Raw genomic sequence first — 25,651 nt, forward strand, 5'->3', positions numbered from 1 at the left:
TTCAGATTGAACAAAGGTGAAGGGCCTCTTCAGGCTCAGAATGGGATGGCAAAGGGAGGATTACGGGTGGTACTCTGCCTGGTAGATTTTTGTGCTGAAGAGCAGCACTTAGCACACAGTTAAGAAAAGGTAGAGCAGTGGAGGGGGACTGAGCCTTTAACTGGCCTCTGGCCTGTGCGTTCTTCCACACAGGAGCTTTTAATGCATTTGACAAGGATGGTGACGGTATCATCAAACTCAACGTTCTAGAGGTAAAGCCTAATAGAAGCCATACAATCCCCCTGTACCTTAAAATTCGAGGTAGAGGAATCCATGAGGAAGACTGGACACACTATGCACTCCTCACTTCCCAACGGTGGTGGAGGGATGGGATGGGAAAGGAACATAAAGGGAAGCTCACGGCTCAGCAGGATGTGGCGCATCGGGAACGAGGACTGGGGGAAGGCTCCAGGGAGGCCTCAGTTCTACAATGACTTTATGCCGGAAAATATGTACCTTCTAGGAGAGATCTGTGGGAAGGATGCAGTACACCGCTGCTTCTCAGAAAATCTTCCCAGTGTCTGGCATGCTGGGGGCTGTCCCTTTCCTCTACCCCGTTAGATCCCTAGGGCTGGGCTCCCTTTTCTTGTTTGCATTCTGATCTTGGGACTTCCTCTTTCAGTGGCTGCAGCTCACCATGTATGCCTGAACCAAGCTGGCCTCATCCAAGGCCATGCAGGATCACTCAGGATTTCAATTTCACCCAACAGAGCTAGAGCCACTTACCTCAAAGGACACAGTAGCTGCACCCTCAGCAGACCTCCAGGCACCTCATCGGTCTTGTTCCTCCTCTACTCACTTCCTTCTCAGCCTCAGGGTATCTGTCCATCTGTCATGCCCAGCCTCACCCTTTAGTTAAGGAATGGGGAAGGGAGAACAACTCTGTCCCTGTGCCACATGGAGGCAAGTGTCTCTGTCTGCCTCAGCTAGCCATGGCTTTGCTTGGAGTGACAGCTTTGCTTGGAGTCTGAGTGGCCTCAGCTCTGAAGCAAACACTCCCTTTAGCTTGCCCTCGGCTGTTCGCAGAAGCATTTGCCAGTGGCACTCAACACTTCCTGGTGCTAGAGCCCTCTATCACCTTTATATTCTCCCAGTCCCGGGACAGCAGCCCAATGAGCATTTGGTTCTGCCTGACTGTTTCAGGATGGGCCTGCTCCAGAGTAAACTAGCTCAGCGGAAGAGGGTTGGACACTTTGGGTTATCTGACTCATAAGTTTGGTTGCATTTTGAAAAAAAGTTGATCTAAATAAAGGCACCTGTATAGCTGGCTTGATGGTGTTTTGTTTTCTCACATTTAGATGTCAGCCACAGCAGGGATGAGTAGCTCCAATCTTACCCATCACGTATAGAGAGCCGTAGTTTCAGAACACAGCAATGGAAAATACACACATACACAAATAAATCCTAAACCCCGCTTTAATCATGGCTTTTGCTATTTTTTGAGCACAGGAATCACTCAAATACTTTCCAAGACACATGAGGAAAGGAAGGGGAATAGCTGTTGGTGTCTAGATCAAGACAAAATGGGTCACCTATAACCAGAGGGGCCAGTTACCTGAGTGTAATGGAGCAGAGATAAAGTTTTTAATCCTAGTTCCTCCACTAATATTGACCTACTGTATGACCTTGAACAAATCCTTATATGTAGCGGTCTGCCGAGCTTATCTGGACCATGATCTGTGGCATATCTACAACCATCTTTCATTTTCTACCCAATTTCCTTCTTGTTCTCTATACCAATGTGGAAAAGAAGGGTCTGGCTATGAATATGAATATGCAGATAAGGTAACAAAAATAAACAATTAGTAAAAGTACTTTATTTTCCCCTTATATTTGCTTTATATCTTGCTTTACAAAGTTAGGAAGTTCGCAGCTTTATACCAAAATGTAAGAAGGCTAAGCTATTTGCTTATAAACATTTTTGCAGTCAAGTGTCATCTGATTTCATTCTTCTAACCCATATTCAATTAAAAAAAAAAAATCAGACACCAAGGGTGCTGGCACAGCTCTAGGGCATATATTTCTCTTGAGTAGGAGGAAGATCTTCAACATCCTTTCCTCCTTGACTCCCTCCTTCCCCAATTCAGTTGGGCTACTACCTTGAATTTAGAGGAAATCTGGGAAACGTTAGTCACCATGTGACCCAGCAAGGCCACATACTTGGGGGTTGGAGGTGAGGTTAGAGGTTATTGTCTGGTAAGCAGTAGGTTTGGTTTAATCAGGATTTCACATCCACTTGTATATGGAACTCAGTATAACCCAAATCATCTCCACCACAACTTCTAATTCTAACCATTAGACAGCTTCTCTGAAATCCTGAGGAATCTGATGATTTGGGGCAGGGATAAAATCACTGTTTTAACAATGTGACAGGCATGGCCTTCTTAACAGTTTTAGGACGTCTCCTTTAGGTAACAGGAACAAAATTTATAAGACAGCGTATATAAATTGCAAACCAGAGGGTACATGCTGTTTAAATCCCACTTCACAATATACTTTCATTTCCCCTCCAATGAATTCTCTTCCATAAAATATACCATTACCATTCCGCTAAGTTTTGTACACCTACTCCCACCAAATCATCCACATACCTAGTCACTAAAGTTGTGCACTGTATAATCTACCAAAAAGAAAAAAAAACAAAAAACCCTTTGTTAGGCAAATAATCACTTAAATGGCAGTGATGTTGCCTATAAATTATAGATAGGTCAGGAGCTAAACACTCAACTGCTAACTCTTCTGAGGCAGAAAAAAAATTCTCCACAAAAGCAGGAGTGTAATAGCAATGACGTTCTCTCAAATTCAAGTAACATCAGATCAAGATAACTTTGTACTGTGTTTAACTGCTTTATACTGAGTAGAGCCGTATACCAAAATTTTGAACCTGATTAAAAACTTCAGGATAAAACTTGAAGTGACTGATATGTCATCAGAATAAACTGCCATTAAAACCCGAGCATATGCGCACAAAAGGACTTATGCTATGGTTCTCTTGTCTTCTAGCTGTCAGAGGTGAACACGAGTGATTAAAAACAACATTCTAAAAATGGCCTCCAATTCCTTATAAGAAATGAGTTGTGTTTTGTCAGGTCATGTAATAATTGCCTTCCTCAACTAAGTACTAAATATCAGAGCCAACACAAATCCCTGAGCCACTGCTCTACTCTGAGGGGGAACAGAAGGCCAGAATCAGCCAAGACATTGTAGAAGACTTAAAACAAGACTTTTGCATAACTTTCAAGACACTTAAAAGTCATAACATACAACCATAAGCAGTCAAGATGCTTATGGTGCCTTTATTTCTAAACAGGTGGCTACAACAGTGCATTGAGGGCAATATACTAACCTGGTGTTAAACGAATTTTATGCATTCTTGAAACAAAAACATTATTGCCACGGCTTCAAAGAAAATTCTTGTGAAATGAGAAAAAGCATTACAAGTATAGGTGCCCACGCGCATACACATGTACAAAGAACATCCACAACTGCACACATAAAGGCAGACAGACTGTGCGCGATTCTGTGAAAGTTAAAATCAAATCAGTTTTTACTGATTCTATCAGTCTGTTCATACCTACAGTTCCCCATGACTGCCCAACACCTCATATACCCGCTTCTAGCTGTACAGAGGCTCCACCACTCTCATCTTTTCAGACATGTCCTCAGGCAGGACAGAAGGGCACCTACGCAACAGAGTATGCAAGACTTCCTCAGCACACTGCCCAGTCAACGCGGAAATGTGGGTTCACTACAGCCCAAAGGAAAATGCTAGGTTTAGCAATAAATCCAAACGTACTTTCCTGGGAATCACCATTCCCAAACCCACAGAACAGCTTAGCTTCTCTGGTCACCTGTATGGGAAATGGGGTGAGAGATGGGAATGCTTGCTCTCAGACAGAAACAGCACACATAAACTTTATGCAACAGGATCTTCTCTGTTCTCTCTCAAGTATCATGCAAATCTCAATAGTGTGGTCAACACAAGAGTTCTGCCATTCATAAGGACAGAAGTAAACAGCTTGTGGAGCCATTCATTATCTAGATGTAGCTCCTAGATTAGTTCTTAATGTTTTTTTTGGATCCAGTGAGAACCACTGGAGGCTTCCCTGGAAAAAAACACCTACTTAGTCTTACACACAATTCCAGGGGGTTTGAATACCCTCTTGAAACCTATCCATGAACCCCTGGGGAAGTCCCCCTGCCCCAGAGCCTGAGTGAAGACATGTGAGTAGAAGTGTGTGCACTAAGATGGGTGGAGATAAACCTGGATGCTCTGCAGTCCTAGGAAAGAATAGGCATCACATCTGAAGCTTGGTATGTGGCGCTGGGCTCTTCTCCCTTTTCCTCTCTCTCTCTGTAGAAACTTTCGGAGTTTTGAGAATCTAGAAACAAAAGGCTGGAAAGCAACACCTCCATGGCTTCTCTTAAGAGTCCAGAGAAAATCCAAAAACAAAGCAGTCTCATGAAGGCTTTGTTCATTTGGCTGCTCTCAATGGACAGGTAGGGTCTTTCCCTTCATCCTACTCCACCCTTCCCAGCTAGTGGGGAGGTGAAGGCAAGACATTGGTCTTTAAGAAGCCTGCCTGAGGCCCTGAAAACTATATTCAGATGCTTTATCCTGACTCCCCCATTTGGGTACTGCAGGTGGGTGGAAAGTACCCTGTGAACCCAGAGGAAGTATATGATGGCTACTGTCAGTCTAGGCACAGCCAGAGAATAGAAGAGTGGGGTTTGGCAATGAAGTAAATGAAAAGGTTTCAAACCCATAGCCCGCCTGGAGAGTCAGAAGCTGGAAAGAGAGAGAAAGGTTATACCTCCAGTTCGAACAGCCTGCCAATACCTGCAGTGAGTGCCCAGGTCTAACAGTGAGATTTCCAAGTAGACATTAGGTCTATGCACTGCCTTGAACTGAGCACTCTATCAAAATCTGCAGAAGTTCAATAGGAAGTACTGTCTGTAAGGACTTGTCATTATGTGATTTGCTGCCTGAGTTCCTAAAATAAAATCAGCAGAGCAGTTACTTTAACTGTTAAAAACCTATTGTGTGTCCCTTTAGCATTTAAAGCCAGCTCTGTCTATCTACAAAGAGCATACTGAAACACACTGTACATAATTGTTAAGAAAGGGAACTATTTGCTTCCAATTTAAATATCCAGCTGTTACAATTAACTGATTGTAATAATTAAGGAGAAGTTAAAACTGATCCTAAAAATCTAGCACTGGACAAATTTGTACTTAAAAGCCTGCCTATAGGTTTAAACCATCATAAGAACAGAAACTAAAAATCACCGACTGAAATCAATAAAATATACATATGATTAGGGTCAAACCGCATAGCCAATTAAGATCTGTATTTTAATAATCATCTGGAGAACACCAGTAGCATAAATTACTATATGCCATGCTGTCCCAGAAGAGTATGGTTCCTTAAAAAGCTGTTTAAATCTGACAGACCTCCAGCAAGAACTTAGAAGTGTAACCTATCACCCCATAGAGCTGCCCAGACTTATGCTAGTGGTAAGCCTGGCTAGTAACCACTCTCTCCTTCCCTGATTCACTAGGGAAGGGAAGACACTGGCCTGTGTAAGGGGCTGATGTGAAATTAGTTCAACTAAAGACTTCCCAACATGGGAGGCAAAAAACTTCATGAATCAATTTTGCTGTCATCCTCAGCATGTCGTTCAATGTGTCCTGCAGCATCCTAGGAATAAAGGGAAAAGGGCCCATGAGAGAAAGGATGGTAGTAGGACAAGAGAAAGTCAAAGCCAGGGAGCTTCACAGGTACATTCTAAGATCCATACATGAAAGGCAGTTAGGACCCAGTACTCTAATTTACATGGAACTGCGCACTTAAAGATGAGTTCTTAACAAGAGCACTGTAATAAACCTCTAGGTTCAGTTACTGGACTGGAAACATGTGAAAACATTCTCTTTAGGCTCTTTCTCAAAAACGACCTATTCTTCATTTGAAACCTCATTAAGCTATACACCAAATCCCTGGATAGTAATAAAAAGAAAAATCCCTACACTCTCCCTGCTTATTGCAATTGTGAACATTCTAATAAGGCAAAAAAGGTTTACTGAACCCTGCTATGAGCAGTCAAATGACCCCAGGTTGACCTCAAATCCCACTGATGTACCTGTTTGGATCCTTTCCTAGCAGTAAAAAAAGCATCACAGTTCTTCCAGCGACATTTCAGAGTTTGAAAGTTCGGATTTGTATGGTCAGTCAGCAAATGTTGTTTTAAATGATCTATAACGCCAAATATCAGAGAGCAACCGTGCCACTGGAGAGAAACAGAATGAAAAGGTAAGTTATAAAGAGCATGGGAAACATGCAATGAGAATATTCCTCACTTGCATCCTGTAAGTAAGCCCCTATTCTTTAATTTATTCTTGGCTAGGAAATTCAACAAAGCCAGAGGTAACCAAATTAATCATCAATCTAATGAAAAACTTGAAAAGACTGGGAAGTCTTTTGACAGTGCAATATTTTGAGAAGGCAAAGCACTAAGGCAGCCATTACATCATTAGATAAGGAAGCTGTTAGCAAATACTGACAGACAAGTTACATAAAATTCAATTTAAACCATACTTATGCTTTATCTTGCCATCATAAAATGAGTTTCTTAGTTCATTTATTTAAGAAAGGCAAAGAGCTTTCCTGCAATACTTAAGGGGTTATTTTTAACAATTCTAAGAACTGTTGACTTGTAAACTTGAAAATACAAATGTCTGATAAAGAAAACTACATTTGTGGAAATACGTGTAGAAAACTGCCAAGGAAGCCTGACTTTACTAACAATTTTTATTACTTGAATCAAGTCTTGTGATCACTTTTTTTTTTTTTTTTTTTTTACTGTATTATAAATGTGGCTATGTTTCAATTGTTAGTCAGAAAGCATAAAGACTCATCTTGGCTTTTTTTCCCTACAGGCTTGTAAGAAATCCTATGATTCTCATTCTAACATGTTCATTTCTAAAAAGTAATGCAAATTCGAGTTTCTCCTCTGTAAGCACTATTCCAACCCCCCAGCTTTAAAACCAGAAGGTATTTTCCTCGTTTCTCTAGATAAGTTAAGTCTATTTGTATATTCTGGAGCCTGTTGTACTATATTTTGCTTGACTTCACTGAGAAGACTAAAAATCAAAGATAGTGATGTGTAAAAAGCTGAAAAGTAATTAGGCCAGAGACAAACCCAAAATCAAATTTTAAAATGGAGAGCATCCAGTTCATTTCATCAATGCTGAAAAAGGAGGTCAGGGTTTAGGGAAAAAAAATTCAGTGCCATCAACTTTTCTCTGGTCACAACGAACTATTAGAACTGATGAAACAAATTAAGGCTTATAAGAAACAGTATGAAAGTTTTGAGGGTTAATCACCAGCTCCCACCCAAAAATAAAAACCACTCAATTTAGCCTAGTAAACTGAGGTTTAAAACTTCAAACATGCAAATTTTTATCTGCCTATTCCTCAAAAACCAATGAGGAACAAACCAAACTATACATGTAATGCCTGAAAAATGGGTAAAGTATTGTGGGCAGGTCATGAAAATAAGCACTTATACTTTTCTTTCACACACTTCTGTACTGTTGATGTTTTTGTAGGCATGTATCAATAGAGTAATAAAACAAAATAAAAAACACAAAAGAGATAAACTCTGAGTGGATACTCAAATATGCTTTATATCTAATCCTAAGATTAGACTTTTCATTACAGAAGTATGCAAGCATTTTATGTAGTTTTTAAAAAATAAGCTTATTTGTCCTACAGCGGAAGGCAAAAGTAGACGCTCAATATAAAAATGCTAAACCGATGATAATGAAGATCTATAAATTGGCCTGGGGTTGTGCAACATCTAAGTCTGGTGACAAGAACAGTTTCACTCCTTACCCAGCAGCGGTAATTCTGCATCAGATTCAGCCTCACGGCCTGAATACTGCCATCGTAACAGCCAGTATAAATCTAGAGAAAAAGGTTTATCACATCAGACCAAAACAACACACAAGAAAACTACTACAATCATCCTCAAAATAAGAGTCAAAAGTTACTGGTACCAGCTACAACAACAAGAAAACCTAAACCTAAACCCAAACCAGCCCCAGAGTACCATAATGGGAAAGTATCTTGTAGATCTTCTAGTCTGGACACTTTGAAGCTGTGCTCCTTAGAGAGCCACTCTTGGGATTGTGGCTGAGACCGGAAGTGGCAGGGATCAGAGGCACCACTTATACTTTAACCGGTGTAGCTCTGGCTTCTACTGGGCATTGCATATTAGGCATCTGTATTTCATTGGAACAAAAGGTTCTACTGCTTAAAGTCTGAAAAAGATCCATTCTGGTTCAACCTCAAAATTTAAAAATAAAATAAATCAAGGATTAGCAGGGTTACATGAGTTAGCTTCTACTTTTAGGTCTGCTATAACTATGCCACACTGGCCAAATCTCCTGACTCTATTCCAATGTACTGTCCAGATCATAATGTCTCTGAAAAAAGCACCACTCAATTTTTTTTTTTGGAAACATCTTAAATTTACCTTCTATTTAATGGTGGTATTATATTTTGTATTGTAATTATTTTAGCTCTTAATAAAAAAAGGAATATTCAACAGCATTACTGGGTTTTCAATATTATAATACGAAGAGATAGAAAGACATTCAGTAATGAGGCATATCAAAAACAGATGTCATTTTTGGAAGTGACAAGTAGTAACATTATTAATAGTTTGTACAATTTTTAGTAAACACGTTCAAAGGCAAATATGTGGCACAGCAAATTATACTCACCATACTTTTATGGATGGTCATACACATAATCATGTCTTTGTGTCCTCCATAAACTTGCAATCGATCATGCGACTTGGGTGGAGGGAAAAAAAAAAAAAGAGAGAGAGAGAATTAAGGTTATTTATACCTTGTGTTTAACAGGCATAGTCCCTGAAGGCCTTTGAAAGGTTTAAAACTACACCTGAGGTACCAAGCTGAAGTACCAGTAGCATGTTAACAGAAACATAATCTAACAACTCCTTCTCCTCATGGGAAGAGCTGGTAACCGGAAAAAATAAAATCAATTTCTGTGTAGTGTCAAAGTCTCAAACCTGAAATTGCACACAAAGAGAATCAGACAGGTGTTACAGACTACAGCTGCTCTCCATAAACCATTTAAATTTTTTTTTGACACCATTTAATTTTTTTAAAAAAATAAATTTATTTATTTATGGCTGTGTTGGGTCTTCGTTGCTGTGCACGGGCTTTCCCTAGTTGCGGTGCGCGGGCTTCTCATTGTCATTGCTTTTCTTATTGTGGAGCACGGGCTCTAGTTGTACAGGCTTCAGTAGTTGTGGCATGTGGGCTCAGTAGTTGTGGCTTGCAGGCTCTAGAGCTCAGGCTCAGTAGTTATGGCGCACGGGCTTAGTTGCTCTGTGGCATGTGGGATCTTCCCGGGCCAGGGCTCAAACCTGTGTCCCTTGCATTGGCAGGCAGATTCTTAACCACTGCGCCACTAGGGAAGCCCACCATTTAATTTTTAACACGTGTGAGCCTGACCAGGTATCTCAGAGTAGTGTTTCTGAAAGCATCCTCCAAGGACCAGCTACTTCATAATTATCTATAGTACTTGTGAAGAACTCAGATTCCTGAGTTCCACCCCAGCCTTTCCATATAGAAAAATCAACACCAAATCCAAATAGACAGTCTCCCCAAGTCATTCAAGCAAAATACTGGGTCTAAATTCTACCTGTAATTCATAGACACGAACAAATTTATCCAGGCAAGCAGTCACCATCACTTTTCCTAGGATATTCACCACAGTCACTGCATGATTGTGACCTTTATAGATCCGTACAAGCTCACCAGTCTGCATCAGAAGAGAGATAAGAGTCACTAGACTGACCTTCAAGATTCCTTCCGACTTCTGAGATTTATAATTCTGTAATTCTAGAAGACATAATTCTGAGACTACTTGTACAAACGTAGCTGTACTAATTTTAACAGATGAAGTACTCCCACAAGCATTTTTTACTTTTACAAAATGTATGCACTGTATCTTTTTTTAAATAAATTTATTTATTATTTTTGGCTGAGTTGGGTTTTTGTTGCGCGTGCAGGCTTTCTCTAGTTTTGGCGAGTGGGGGCTACACTTCATTGTGGTGAGCAGGCTCCTCATTGCTGTGGCTTCTCTTGTTGAGGAGCACTGGCTCTAGGTGCGTGGGCTTCAGTAGTTGTGGCTCACAGGCTCTAGAGCGCAGGCTCAGTAGCTGTGGCGCACAGGCTTAGTTGCTCCGCGGCATGTGGGATCTTCCTGGGCCAGGGCTTGAACCCATGTCCCCTGCATTGGCAGGGGGATTCTTAACCACTGCACCACCAGGGAAGCCCTGCACTGTATCTTGATGGAGAGAACCCCAAGTCACAGAAAGAGAAGGGCCACAGCTATGTGTGTATGTATTTTATAGCTTTTGAAGTATATTCACTTTTATCATTTCACTGCATCTGGACATGTCCCTGAGGCTGGATAAGCCCCAGGTTTACAGACTAAGAACTGAGCTTCAAAAGCAGCCTCTATGACCTGAGCAGAGTCTCTTGGCTGTTTTTACTTGTGCTATTTTAAACTATGTATCATATCTACTTTCTTAGAGCCTCAGATGCTCAATTTATCTCATGTTTAGATGAGGCATTCAAACTAAACCTTATGTAAATTTGAGTCTATTCCCCACTAAGAATTTTGATGAGGTCAGAATTTCTACAGTACTTAATATTATCCAAGAGCTTATGCGCAGGGATTATTATTAAGTCTTTCACTAGAAAAAGGGCTTAATTTAAATTGCAAGAGGTCTGAGGAATCCTTCAAGCTTTAATCATCATTCTACTAAAGATTTCTTCACACCAACATGGCTTACGTGAATGTTGTGGGCATGGACTGACTGATCACTGGAGCCACTGAACACAAGGTCATTCACCACCTTAAAGAAAAAAAATCAGTTAATGAGATTCGATATAACATTCTGAGTTTCCTTTAACTTGTAATACACATTAGCAAATTCTACTTCCCACCCTATTTTGAGATGAGCATGAACGAGGTATGAAATAAGTTTCTCAGACAAATTTTCTGAACTGAAACTTATGTGCTGCCACCAAGTACTGTGATGAATTGACAATGTACTACTGGGTTTGTTGCTTCTTCGGAATGATTACGAAGCAGCCTAGAAGGGCATTCGAGTATATCTACATTCTACAATAAGATACAATTTTATTTGTCTCTTGGTTAATATATTTAAAAACAGTATGTCCTGTGGTAATCCAAGCCTAAAGAAAAGGGTCATAGGGACTTCCCTGGTGGCGCAGTGGTTAAGAATCCGCCTGCCAATGCAGGGGACATGGGTTCGAGCCCTCGTCCAGGAAGATCCCACATGCTGCGGAGCAACTAAGCCTGTGCGCCACAACTACTGAGCCTGCGTTCTAGAGCCCACGTGCCGCAACTACTGAAGCCCGCACACCTAGAGCCCGTACTCCGCAACGAGAGAAGCCACCACAATGAGAAGCCTGCGCACCACAAGGAAGAGTAGCTCGCGCTCACTGCAACTAGAGAAAGCCCGTGCGCAGCAACGAAGACCCAACACAGCCATAAATAAATTAATTTTTAAAAAAAAAGAAAATAAAAAAGGATAGTAATCTGTATTCTAAATAAGGCATTAGACAACATGGTAAATTTCATTCAAACCCTTCTATTTGTACCAGACAATGAACTCCTATTTTTTGCACTATACTTGCCTTCATGCAGAGAATGGTTTTGCTGTGGCCCTCCAGAGTTCTAAGGAGCAGTCCATTCCGTGCATCACGCACACTAATGGTACAGTCATAAGACCCCACAACCAGCAGCTTTCGGGCACCTTCCTGAGCTGTGGCAAGACAGCTGACAGCCCGAGGGCCATGGCATTCAAAGATTTCAAGTCGTTTGTTGTTCTGAAAAATACACCACCATTATATGAAGTAAAAGCAACTTAGTTGGAAAAACTCAACATCAACTAACCCAAATCACTACCTTGATACAAACTCTAAATTCTAACACCAGTAAGTTCTCATATCTACTCCCTATCCCTAACTCCCCAACCTCTGCCATTCCTATTCCAACACTCTGCATTCATGACTCCTTCATTCCTGATTCTAGTGGGGACAGTCTTACACTATAAACTCATTTCTACCTTTGACCCGCACTATCCTGATCATAATTAGAATTTGGTTCTTTTATGCCCTCTCTCACTTCCCTTAAGTTAATGATAATGAATGATAAACCTTTTTTTCATATTTGAATACACTTTCCACAGACCCAAGAACTCTCACTGTTTTTTTGTCATCCAAAATTTATGCACTATGCCATGATTGTTTCCAAAATTCTCTTTGAGAACTACCTTCTTAGACAATCTGAGTCTCTCATTCTCCACCTTTCTGTTATTCTGACCTTCTTCTGACTTCTGGTTCTATGTCTATCTCTCATGACATCATTGAGTTAAACTACAGAAGCCTTTGTATCAGTCAGAGTGGCATGGTCACATCCTGAATTCCCAAACATTCCTTTACCTCAGATTTTAGACTTGCTTCCCTCATTCCCAAACCAAACTTGTTCATAAAGTTTCCTACTTCCCCAAAACTCTAAAGAGGTAGTTTAAGGTGCGTGCACGAGATAAAACTCCTAGAAACTAGGCAAGAGCAGCAGCTGGGAGCCTACAGAGCTGAGCATCAATCTCAGTCATCTTGAGATGCTGGGGAGGTAGATCAATGGAGTTCAGGGCCCAATGGCAGGAAGGCCCAGGTAAACAGCCCATGCTTTCTGCTGAGCCCCAGAAAGCACTGCGTTCCAGGAGTATGGGCAAAACAGAAAAGGTCCAGCCCTAACAAGACTTCAAAATTCATATCTCTGCAGAAACTCTCAAATCTCTGTCTCAAAGTCCATCTTTGCTGGGGCTTTTAAACCATTTAAAGACCATTTCAAAAAAATGAAAGTAAAGACCATTCCCATTTGAATTTGTCATCATCTTGCCCCAAAACTTCTACCTACCTTTGATTACCTTAATCTCACAAAATAGAAGAGAACTGGGTAATTATCAAGTTTTATCCTTTAAAATATTTTAAATCTATTCTGTCTTCATTTCTATTGCCCTAACCAAATCTAATCTAGGTTGTTAGCACTTTGCATTTAGAATGCAAAAACCTTTACTAATTACCCTTCTGTGATCTATTCATATCTAGTGAACCAAATAATCTGACGCTTGATTATATATGTGCTAGTTTCTTCTAATTTGATTTTAAGCTTCTTAAAGGCAGAAACCATGACATATTTTATTGCATTCCTTGTAAGTAGTTCCAGCTAGCTGGTAGAAGGAGAGATAGTAGGTACTAACTAAACATATGATACTATAACAAGGCATAACACAGTAACATTCTAACACACTGTTAAAAGATGACCAGATGGCCTCGGGATAGAATGCTACAACTAACTAGTAACCAAACCTATCACTTCTACCTCCAATTACATCTTTTATCCATTTTCTCTTCACCTTAGTCTAATCTTTCATGTCAGCTGCCATAACAAAGCCTCCTAAATGGTCTCCAAGCTTCTACTAGTACCAGTATTTTCCATCCTGTTCAACTCCAGAGTGACATTTTCTAAAATACAAATAAGATCATGTCTCTCTTACTTTAAAGCTTACAAGTCCAACTACATTAACAAAGCACACAGGGCCATTAAGAACTGGTCCGTATTCATTTCCTAAGCCTTATCCTGAGACCTAGCATGTAATAGTGCTCCATAAATGTTTGCTCAACAAATGGATTTATATTTGGGTCAGGAAAGAATGAGGCCCACAGGCACGAAGGCAAACCTTGACTTAGTTCAAGTCAAGAACAAGCTACCCTCATGAAACCCTAAATCAGTTCCAAACCACATCAACGTCATACTCAAAGAATTTAAGCTCATTTCATGGTGTCATTCTTAAAATGAGACAGACTAGTTTAACCTATGACTCATTATTTGGCCCCAAATCATCAGGCCTGGTTTAATTTAGTAGAGTTACACTTTGGTCCTGGCACACTTGGGCCTGAGCAGACAGAATGCAGCATCTTGTTTCACTTACAACAGAAGATAAATTTTTGAGTAGCAGCTAATTCTGTTGCTTTCTCAAACACACACAAAAACAGGAAAACATCTGCCTTCAACTTCTTCCCACACACACTCACACCATTTTCAAGTGGCATGGGAATTCAGCCTTCTCTCCCCAACCACTAACCTTTATGTTGAAGGTGACCACAGTGCCATTTGCCAGTCCTGCATAGAGAATTCGCCACCTACTGTGGAGGCAGAGAACCCGGTCTTCCAGCTGTAACTGCTCCACACACTCTCGAGTCTGATAAAAGCACACAACACCTGATCAGCAGAGATTAAAGGCAAATAAGATGTGAAAACAATCCTCCTGAGAACAGTGTGAAATGATTTTTTATGAGGAAGAAAATGTAGCATCCTCTATTTTGTAGAAGACTATCTTAGACTGTTTTCTGCTTTGAAATATGTGGCCAAATACCCTCAAGCTGTAGGTAATATAGTAAACAAATGTAACTTCTAATGTTACCTATGTTTCTAATTTGGAATGTAGAAATTCTTCAAAGGGCACTATGGATTGGGTTCTAGCCTCTTAAATTAAGTAGCCAAAGATAAAGTTAAAGCTGCACTTGACATTTAAAAAGGAAAATAAAGATTATAGTTGTATATCTGATAATTGCATTAATCAAATATGCGCTTTCCTGCAACTGATTCTCTATTTTAATAGCTCTCAAATGCCTCCTTCAAACCAGTATCAGGTTAGTTGGTCTACAATTACCCAAGAAGCTCTGAAAATATATAGAACCCCAAGCTTCACCCCAGTCCCTGAGATTCTAATTCAGGCCCTGGAATATGTGTTTTTAAAAATTTCCTTCATAATTCTGATGCATATCCAGGTTATACAAACACAGTTTGAGCTGACCTTCAAGAAACTATTTCCATGAATTTCCAGAACTGGGTTATACTGATAAAATCTACTTACCTAGAACCTAGAACAGGGCCAGTTACATAGTAAGTGCTCAAGACTGAATGCTGTTGAATGATACTAAGTGACTAAAGGCCCAAGTTTAGCTTTTTAAAGAGGTCTGGATACAGACATTAAAATCAAGACAGTTATAAGTAGGACCTACTTGTCCCATCCTATAAGTAGGATGGAACAACCTATGGGTTGGAATGATAAAAGCTGTAGACTATCAAAGTCTTTGATCTCTTCCAACCTTCTTTCATACCTGAAAGAGACAGTCTTTTAAATTACTTTCCCCGCATAAAATTACAAATATAAATGCTGCATATGCAATTGTAAAATAAAGGAAAAGACGGTGAATATGCTCAAATGATAAGATATATGTTGCCTCTGGCTAACCCATCCATGTGAGATCATTTTGTAATTTTATAGGAGAAATGGAATACGTTGCCATAATAAAAAAACTATTGGTGCATGCAACAATAAAGATGAATTTCAGACATTATAGCGAGCTAAAGCTAATGTGAAAGAATACATCCAGTATGGTTTATTATGAAGTTCAAGCACAGACAAGTATAATCTATAATGACAGAAATCAGAACAATGGTTTTCTTTGGCTGGGGGTGGTGAGTGCAAGGTGTTATGAGGGAAGCTTCAGGGGGATGAAAATGATCTGTGTTTCGATCTTGGTGGTGGTTAAACAAATGTGTATCTATGTAAAAATTCATCAAGCTGTATACTTAAAATTTATGTACTTTACTATATAAAGTTACACCTCAATTTCAAAAACTAAGAATTTTTTTCACTAACATACAGTCCCACTATGCCAAATACTACTGCGGGTTAGAACCCTTAGAAACATTGAAAAATCTTTTAAAAGTTTTTGCTAATTTTATAAGTCAAAATGGTACTGAACTTCTGTTTTAACTTCCATTTATTGACAAGACTGTTATTTTCAAATAGTTACTTGAATATTCTCTTTTTAAAGAATTTCTGTCTTTCAATTTATGTGTAGGGATTTTACTATTTCTCTTCTCAAAGGTGTAAGCTCCTTACAACGTATGATATTAACCCTGTGTTTATCCTGTCCTGTCACAACTATTTTTCCCTCTTTTTACCTAAGACAATTTCTTGCCAAAATCTGTTTACAATTTTCAGCAGACTTAAGTATTACTTCCATATAATAAAATTCACCATGTTAGATATACGTTTCATTAAGTTTAGTAAAGTATGCAGTTATGCAACCATTACCACAATCAACTTTCAGAACATTTCTAGCACCCTAAAAAGTTACCTCGTACCCTCTTTCAGTCAGTCCCCACTGCCACCCCAGGCAACTCTGATAGTTTTGCCTTTTCTAGAATTCCATATTAAGAGAACATTCAGTATGTAGTCTTTTACATATGACTTCTTTCCCCTAGCATGATGTTTTTGAGATCCATCCATGTTGCTACATGTATGAATAGTTTATTCCTTTTTGTTGCTAGTATTATTCCACTTTTTATATACCACATTTATCCATTTATCAGTTGATGGATGTATTGCTTAATAACGCTGTTATGAGGTTCCTTCTTACATTCAGGATATTTGAAATTTGTGGCTTCTCTTTGTTTTGATCAATTTAGCTAAAAGTTTTTTTTTAATTTATCTTTTCAAAAAACTAGCTTCTGGTCTCACTGATTTTTCCCTATTGTGTGTCAGTTTTATAAATTGGTGGTTTCCATTCTGCTCTTTATTATTTCCTTTATATATCTATTTCGGGTTTAACTTTTTCTTCTTTTTCTATTTTCTTACAAACTCAGATAATTGATTTTAAACTTTCTTTTTTTTCTAATATAAGCATTTAAAACTAGAAATTTCCCCCTCAGCAATGCGTTAGCTATCCTACAAATGTTAAGCTGGATGCTCATTTTCATTTAGTTCAAGATATTTTCTAATTTCCTTTGTGACTTCTTCTTTGAATCATGGGTAACTCAGAAGTATGCTATTTCATTACCCCTTACTTGCGGACTTCCAAGATTTCTTTCTCTTTTTTTTTTGGTGGATTTCTTTCTGTTATTGATTTCTAACTCCACTGTGGTTGGAGAACATACTCTAAATGATTTCAATCCTTTTAATTAAGATTCTCAATAAGACTAAGACTTATTTGATGACCCAGCAATGGTCTATACTGGTGAATGCTCCATATGCACTTGGAAATAATGTGTATGCTGCTGTTTCGGGTGGCAGAGTCTATGAATGTTAATTTTTTTTAACTATAAATATTAATTAGATCTTGTTTGCTAATGGTATTGTCCAGTTCTTCTACATCCTTGATGATTTTCTGTCCAGTACTCTATCAAGTATTGAGAGAGGTGTTGAAGTCTTCAACTATAATTGTGGATTTGTCTATTTCTCCTCTGTAGTTCTATCAGTATTACTTTACATATTTTGGTGCTGTTATTACGTACATATATTTCTAATTGTTCTATCTTCCTGCTATATTGACATTTTTATAATTATGGAATGCCACCCTTGTCTCAGTAGTATTCCTTGTCTTAAAGTCTATTTGCCTGACAGTAACATAATCACTCTAGCTCTTTTTGTTATTATTTGCATAGTACATTTTTTTCCATTCTTTTAATTCAACCTACTTGTGTCTGAATTTAAAAGGTGTGTCTTGTAGACAGCACAGATTTTGATGTTTGTTCTTTAGCTAGTCAATCTCTGCCTTTTGATTTTAGTGTTAATTCACATTTAATATAATTATTAAATATGGCTAGATTTAGACTCCAATTTGCTTTCTATTTGTCTCATTTTTATTTCTCTGTTCCCCCATTTCTGCCTTGTTTTGCATTAAACAAGTGTTTTTTAGTATGCCATTTTAATTCCTCTATTAAATTTTTTAGCTGTCTTTCTTTGCTTTATTCTTTTAGTGGTTGCTGCAGGGCAGCTGTTCTCAGAGTGTGGCCCCTACACCAGTAGCATCAGTATCACATGTTAGAAATGTAAATTCTTGGGCCCTATCCCAAGCCTACTGAATCAGAAGCTCTGGGAGTGGGGTCCAGTAATATGTGTTTTAACAAGCTCTCCAGGTCTATCTGATGCACACTGAAGCTGTGAGCCAGCCTTCTGGAGATTACCTCTTTAAATTGTAACCATCTAGTTCAAAGTAAAACTGACTTATCCCCAATAAAATATAAGAACCTTGCACCAGCACAATTCCATCCTCCCTTTCCTTTGTGTTCCTGTTACCACACATTCCATCTATATATGTTAAAAACCTAATCTTTGGTATTATAAATTTTGTCTTAAATAATCAAATCTTTTAAAGAATATATGTGTGTATATATTTATTTTTTTAATTTATTTATTTTTGGCTGTATTGGGTCTTTGCTGCTGTGCACAGGCTTTCTCTAGTTGCGGTGAGCAGGGGCTACTCTTCTTTGCGGTGCATGGGCTTCTCACTGTGGTGGCTTCTCTTGTTGTGGAGCATGGGCTCTAAGAGCATGGGCTTCAGTAGTTGTGGCACGTGGGCTCAGTAGTTGTGGCTCACAGGCTCTAGAGCACAGGCTCAGTAGTTGTGGTGCACAGGCTTAGTTTCTCCGCAGCATGGGGGATCTTCCCAGACCAGGGATCAAACCTGTGTCCCCTGCATTGGCAGGCGGATTCTTAACCACTGTGCCACCAGGGAAGTCCTATAATATATATATTTAATGCAAATGATTTTCTTTCATTTCTTACAATACATTTAGAAAATTCTTTCTCAGGGGAGATATCTACTTCTTTCAGGTTTAAAAAATTTAAACATTTTGTTTTCTCTCTAGTATTAATTTTGGCATATGATGTGAAAATAAAAATCAAGACTAATTGTTGAAAAGAACAAAGGAGGTATATTATTAATAGTAGAGTAAGTGAAAAGATACTGGTGGAGAGAGACAGAAAACATGGTTTAGATCTAAGCCTCATTTCTTCCAAAGGCTATACAGGGTACTGGAGTAAGTTCAGAAGCAAGAAAGTGAACAGAATGAAGCATCTGTCTCAGTGTCTCCACTCTACACAGTAAATACAGTCAAAGTGTTTCCATATTATCACGTTTGATTTTGCTGGACCCACTTACCTTAACATTATAGCAGCGAATGGTGTGATCACTGGAACCAGTGTAAAGGGCAGCATTCTTCCCAGAGGTCTGAGTAACCAGGAGGCAGTTCACTTTGGAGGTATGGCCCTCAAAGACACCAATATACTTCCGACTCTAAAGTCAAGCACAGTTCAGATCATTACTTGTGGATATAAATGGATTAGATAATGCACTTCCTCAAAAAAAAAAAAAAACGATGCTAAAACATACAGTTCATTGTTGTAGCCTCAGAATCTAGAACAGTACCTGGTATCAAAAGGTGTTCAGTAAATACCTGTTCACTGAATGCCCAGCAAACAGTCACATGTACTGAGGTAACCTGCAACTATATGTTAACTGAGCCATAAGTTCGTTTGGGTTTTTCCATAAGATGTTACAGAAAAACCTGAACAAACCTGAACAAACTTTTTGGCCAATCCAATACTTAGGGCAATTTGGTATAAGACAGATCAGAACTTTAGTTAATATCTAGGGCAAGGCTCTCTAACATATGGACCAAAAAGCTAGCAAATCCAAACTATAGCCAATTACCCAGATAAGTTCCTGCATTTGATCAGTATGCAGAGAATGTGCCACAATATTCAAAGATATGTCAGGTGCCATCACAGGTCTAGTGTTCCAGGTGTGGTTTCATAATGGAACATCCTGTTGTCTCTGTGCACATACTGTTATATATTTAGAATGTACATATATACCTATACTTACCTTTCAGTTCAGAGTTAGAGCCAATTCCCCAAATCTTACAGTCACACCTCCTGGTACCATTGCTTCCTTCCTTCAGTCATCCCTGTTGCCCTCACATTATTAGGCTAAAGGAACCTATATACCTGTTGCCTACAGCAAACATTTTCTCAGTCCATCATCTATCTAACCTTTTGATTTTCAAGGACTTCATCAGTTTCAAATACTTTCACCATATTTGTTCAAACATAGTGTTCCTAAAGTTTCTTGGCTATCGTTGTGGATAAACAGAATTAGTTTGACGCATACCAGACTCAAAACTCAAAAGTCCATTCTATGAAAATTGAGAGTAATGAGCATCAGATTATCCTAAGTGTGGGGTAGTGGAAGACCGTTGCTCTTCTTAATAACCGGGATAATTAATCAACTCTCAGGGAAAATGCCTCCTCTTATATTGACTACTTCCCCAGGACTCACTCTATCCCTTCTCTATTATGTAGCAGCTATGTGACAGACCTCAGCATCGACTCCAGGGCTGGGACCTGACTGTCGCGAGCCTATTGTTATAATCCCATTTCCTTTTGCCAAGTGATTGTTCAGAGAGGAAAGCACAGGACCCTTTTTTGGTGGTGGGAGGGAAAAGAAACCCCTGTGGCTACTGACATCTATCTGTGAGCAGGAGGAGAACTTGCTTTAGGAAAAGGTGATATCAGAGAAGGCAGAATGGAAATAAAGAAAGAAATTAAGTCTCCAGTGACCCCACTGAGCCGCTGGACCAACTGTATCTAAAGTTAGTCTAAAGCCCACTCCATCTCTGGACAGCAAATAAACTCCTAGTCTAAGAGAGAGCTACTTGGAGTTTCTAAAACCTGCAACCAAGCAAAAATATTCAAATTGTTGTATCAACTTACCACGAGATTATAAACTCGGACAGTTTTATCTGCTGAACAGGTATACAGTAAATTCCCAAATATCTGAATTGCATTCACTGCAGCTTGGTGCCCCTCAAAGCTCCCTTCTGTGGGCTCATCATCATCTCCTGGCTCTGAAGATATTTCTAGAAAACAAGAATATGTTTCAGAGATGTGTCTGCCTGTGTCTCAAAAGATACTAAAAAATTTAAACCATTATGAAAAAGTGGTCTCTGGATTCTCCTTAAAGCCTAGTTCCCCCAGCAAAACACCACATTTTCATTAGTGATCTTCATTATGAAGATTTCATAATAAAAAAAGGCAGGGAAGACCTTTCACTTCGGAACAAGATACTTATATAGTGAGCTTTGAGTGATACCCATAAGGCACCAAGCATCTTTCCACATCCAGTTTCCTCTGCTGCCAGTTATCTTGTTGAGTAAGGCATTATTATTATTTTTTTGCGGTACGTGGGCCTCTCACTGTTGTGGCCTCCCCCGTTGCGGAGTACAGGCTCCGGACGCGCAGGCCCAGTGGCCATGGCTCACGGGCCCAGCCGCTCCGCGGCATGTGGGATCTTCCCGGACCGGGGCACGAACTCGTGTCCCCTGCATCGGCATGCGGACCCCCAACCACTGCATCACCAGGGAAGCCCAAGGCATTATTTTTAAGTAGTTCCTTCTCAAAGCAAAACCCCCCAGGAGCCAAAAAACCTTAATTGTCCCTTGGTATCCAAAGGGGACTGGTTTCAGGACTCCCGCACCCCCACACACACCAAAATCCACGGATGCTCAAGCCCCTTAAATAAAACGGTGTAGTATTTGTATATAACCTATACACATCCTCCTGTTTACAGCTGACCCTTGAACAACATGCTTTGAATTGTGCAGGTCCACTTATACACGAGTTTTTTTTTTTTCCAATAAATGCATATTACACAATCTGCAGTTAGTTGAAGCCATAGATGCGGAACCGAAGATACAGAAGGCCAACTATACTAATTAGGTGAACACGTAAGACAGGCAGGTAAGAGAGATGGGAGTAAGAAACTGAAATGCCAGGATTTGAGGATTTAGGAATACCATAACTGCTGGTCAAAGCAATCCTCTTGGTAACAAGCCCAGTTCCCGTCCCCTATTGTATAAGCATATTTAAGTAGATTTAAACCCTGGCTCTAATATTTACAAGACTTTTTTTCTGTGATTAATTTAAATAAAACTGAACAACCAAATACCTGAAGAGTTCTTTGATCCTTTTATGGATGAGATCACAGTCTGAGTTTCTGCCACACTACAAAATAATAGCAAAAGTCTTCTTAGCATCTGTGTGAACAGGCCAGGCAGTAAAACTTATATTTTCCTGACTCAAAAGATTGTTCTAAACAATGGACAAAATAGCAATGATATAAGAGATCGGTTTTTCCATCTGAAATTTCTATATGAAAGGAAATGAAAGTACAGTAAGTATTTACAACACAAATGAGAAAACACAAAATCTCCATTGCTAAAGTTTGATTCTTCCATACCCATTATCCCTACTGATTTTCTATAAATGTGACTCTTTAAAAAAATTCTGATTCAGAACAAAAAGTTCTATTTTTCAAGAATAGAATGGTGAAAGCTGTTCTGATTGGACCAACACAGTGTCCTTACCTTACAGGGATGCCATCTTTATAACGGGTGCCAATCTCACTGGTAGAGCTAACTTCATCACAACCAGAGCGAGAAGTTTCTAATGAGTTTAGCTCTGTGGAGTTACGAATATCCTTTTTAGATGGGCTGTCTGGTTTCTCTTCTCCAGTTTCAGAAGAATCAATGGCTACCACTTCTAACTGAGGATTAGGAATTTCTAGGACTTCCAGAGACGAGTCACTATCTGGTTCATCTCTGACACTCTCTTGTTCTGGACCAGTTCTGCTATCTTCCCAGGTGGAGGTTGTCACTTTCCCCCCTTTAGTGGACTTTCCAGTTTTTACTTTCCTTACAGGTTTAGCAGTAAATATATCCTGTTCAGTGTCACTGTTCTCAGGAACATGGGCAGCCCGCAGAGTTTTCTTCTTCCTAAGTTTCTTCTTTTTCTTGTTCCCCCTAGCTTCAGCTGATGTCAGAGTGGACTCTGCCTGTTGTTCTGGATGGTCAGCTGGAGAGTGGGGCTCTTTCTCTAAAGGGGTTTCTGAAGCAAAGGACAATCTTGGAAAAGAACTGGTACAGGCTTCAGACCCGCTGTTGCCTCTGTTTGGCTCTTCACCTTCTTTATTTATGCTAGGAAGACCAGCTGATTGGGAAGAGGGATTGTTCCCTCTGTTTCTGGTATTTCCTTGCTCCACAGAAAACTTCAGTTCTTGGCTAGGCTCATGGAATCTCTCTGTTAGCTCTGATAAGGACAATGCTGCAGTGATAACTGGATAAACTGGACTACTGTCACTGATCTCTCCTGAATTGAGAAGGAAAAAAAGAATTATTCCATCGTTTTTGTGTCTGGTATTTGTAGTCATAAACTACAGTTATCACTGATTGAACTTCTACCAAATAATGACATTTTGATATGTTAACAACTTTAACAGTCATGGTTTAGTTATCTCACCCCTCAGCTTCCCATAACCTACACATATTTCTATTACAGTATTTATATACTTTGCCTTGCATTAATTTCACAAATTACATGCATGTCTTATACCCTACAAAAGCTCCTTCTATGGGCAGGGATTGTTTCTATTGATCTTTTTTCTTTCTTGTTTGAAATGTCCACATATTTAACAATGTGTTTTATTCTTAGTAGACACAAATTATCTATTTAGCTAAAGTGCTTTCACCTTTATTTCTTAGAAGTTTTCATTATGCATTTTACCTGTATATCATCCAATTTAGCTACATACTAGCAGTTAAAAAGTCAGCTGACTTGAAATGTCTATTTTCTTTGACTTAGTTATTTCATGTCTAGAAATTTAAACTGATGAAATAATCACAGACATACTCAAAGACATATACAATGCAGCATTATACAGAATACAAAAAAAGGAAAAAAACGTAAATATTCAAAGATTATATAAATTATTGTATATTCATATTATGCAACTTCTGAAATATTATACAACTAGCAAAATAGTGTTTTAGATGAATTATTTTTATGACACAGGAAAATGATCATAATTAAGTGGGAAAAAAATCAAGTTATAACAGACTAGACTTGTCCTTTGTATAAAGTCTCATGTAAGCACATAAACATTTATAATTTTAAAAGACTGAAATATATAACAAAATAACAAATACACATTTTTATAGTTTCCCAACTTTTTACAATGAACATGAATTAGTTTTGCAATCAGAAAAGGAAATAAAATACAAGCTATTTTTGAAAAAAATACTAGTTTTTAAAAAATACTAAATAGTATCCATATAAAAATAACATAATTCAGTATGAAAGATAATATACATTTGATGTAGATATCAATGATTAGTGTTGCAACAGATAGCAAAATGTAGGATAATTCTTCAGACTTTTTGTTTTTGCTCAAAAAAAAAAATCACACAATATCAGTTTGCTTCTTTCATTTTAATATTTATTTATTTATTATTTATTAGTTTATTTAGGCTGTGTCGGGTCTTAGTTGCAGCAGGTGGAATCTTTAATTGCAGCTCACAGGCTTCTTAGTTGCAGCATGCGGGCTTCTTAGTTGCAGCATGCGGACTTCTTAGTTGCAGCATGCAGACTTCTTAGTTGCGGCATGCATGGGGTATCTAGTTCCCCAACCAGGAATCAAACCCGGGTCCCTTACATTGGGAGGGTGGAGTCTTACCCACTGGACCACCAGGGAAGTCCCTGTTTGCTTCTTACTTAATTTTCAATGTAGCACCACTGTGGTTATGCAAACTTCAGATGAGATTTTAAATAGCTTGGAAGTTATTCTCAAATGGTAACTAGGTAAGAATTATTTTATGAAGAGAGTAAAAACCCTGGCTATTTCTCAAAAACACCCAAGTTTCTATTAGATGATTCCAAACCCCAGAGCCCTCTGCCTTTCATCATGGCCACCTGCTCCTCAGGTCTATATTAACCCTAGTTTGTACTTGAAATGATAAAGATAGTTAAGTAATGAGAAATTCAGAGGATATATCTTATCTAGAAAATTGACTAAACAACTTCAATGCCATTTATCTCACAAAAACCAAATAATTCTGCACCAATCCTAATAAATGAAACCTGTTAAGTGCTAATCCAAAGTCACTTCAGTAATCCTATTAGAAATTAGAAAAAGGTTACCAATATTTAAATAATCTTCCTAAATAAGAAAACTTCAAGAAAAACTGTAATAACTTCAGTTTTAATGGGCAAGTATGATGTTACATCACTGATATAAAATTGCCGTAGACCCACTACAGGGTTGCCCTTAACCCAGAGAAAAGTTTACATACTATTAGCTTGCAGTAATTCCTTGGACACATTGCAAGCAGAGCCTTGTGACACAGCATTCACATTCTCATCTTGTTCAGGAGACATGGGCTCTTGTTTAATCTGAACTGATGAGTCTGGAGCAGGAACACTGCCATGGGCTTGGAAAGTAGATGTGATTCCTTGGAGAGGGGCTCCAGTGGATGACGGAGACACATGGGAAGATGAAGCCTCCAGGAAAACCGGGAAAAAAGGAGTAGGCAGCAGTGTGGCATCAGCAGATGTTTGAGATCTAATGTTCCTTTGTTCTTGTGTAAGGTTACAGGGAACCTGGTCTGGACGCTCAGAAGGTTCATATGTTTCTAGAATGGGAAACATACACAAATGCAAAAATGTTATCTGAAAAGCCACTCATTTCTGAGCCAATCTGTATTTTTAAAGATTACAAGAGAATTTTA

The 25,651-nt window shown here is 39.0% G+C and overlaps 2 protein-coding genes across 6 annotated transcripts in view; one reads left to right on the forward strand and one right to left on the reverse strand.

Annotated features, from left to right (window-relative positions):
• The window catches only part of CAPN3 (calpain 3), a gene marked incomplete at both ends in the record, with an annotated part of 47,665 nt that extends 46,977 nt beyond the window's left edge, over positions 1-688 (forward strand). For all 4 annotated transcript variants that reach the window (XM_082834894.1, XM_082834893.1, XM_082834895.1 and 1 more), the window contains 2 exons: positions 193-251; positions 662-688. In XM_082834894.1, coding sequence (XP_082691020.1) covers positions 193-251; positions 662-688 — 86 coding nt within the window. The remainder of the gene's footprint in view (positions 1-192; positions 252-661) is intronic.
• A 1,120-nt stretch (positions 689-1,808) lies between these two features.
• ZNF106 (zinc finger protein 106) overlaps positions 1,809-25,651 on the reverse strand; it is a 55,511-nt gene continuing 31,668 nt past the window's right edge. For both annotated transcript variants that reach the window (XM_082845773.1, XM_082845772.1), the window contains 13 exons: positions 25,217-25,555; positions 22,457-23,237; positions 22,039-22,094; positions 20,805-20,950; positions 19,192-19,326; positions 14,319-14,435; positions 11,806-11,997; positions 10,935-10,997; positions 9,776-9,895; positions 8,827-8,898; positions 7,934-8,005; positions 6,180-6,326; positions 1,809-5,740 (listed from right to left, as the gene is read on the reverse strand). In XM_082845773.1, coding sequence (XP_082701899.1) covers positions 5,684-5,740; positions 6,180-6,326; positions 7,934-8,005; positions 8,827-8,898; positions 9,776-9,895; positions 10,935-10,997; positions 11,806-11,997; positions 14,319-14,435; positions 19,192-19,326; positions 20,805-20,950; positions 22,039-22,094; positions 22,457-23,237; positions 25,217-25,555 — 2,297 coding nt within the window. In that variant the 3' untranslated portion in view covers positions 1,809-5,683. The remainder of the gene's footprint in view (positions 5,741-6,179; positions 6,327-7,933; positions 8,006-8,826; positions 8,899-9,775; positions 9,896-10,934; positions 10,998-11,805; positions 11,998-14,318; positions 14,436-19,191; positions 19,327-20,804; positions 20,951-22,038; positions 22,095-22,456; positions 23,238-25,216; positions 25,556-25,651) is intronic.

Source organism: Leucopleurus acutus (assembly GCF_964270905.1).
Source record: "Leucopleurus acutus genome assembly, chromosome: 1".
NCBI classification, from domain to species: Eukaryota; Metazoa; Chordata; class Mammalia; order Artiodactyla; family Delphinidae; genus Leucopleurus; species Leucopleurus acutus.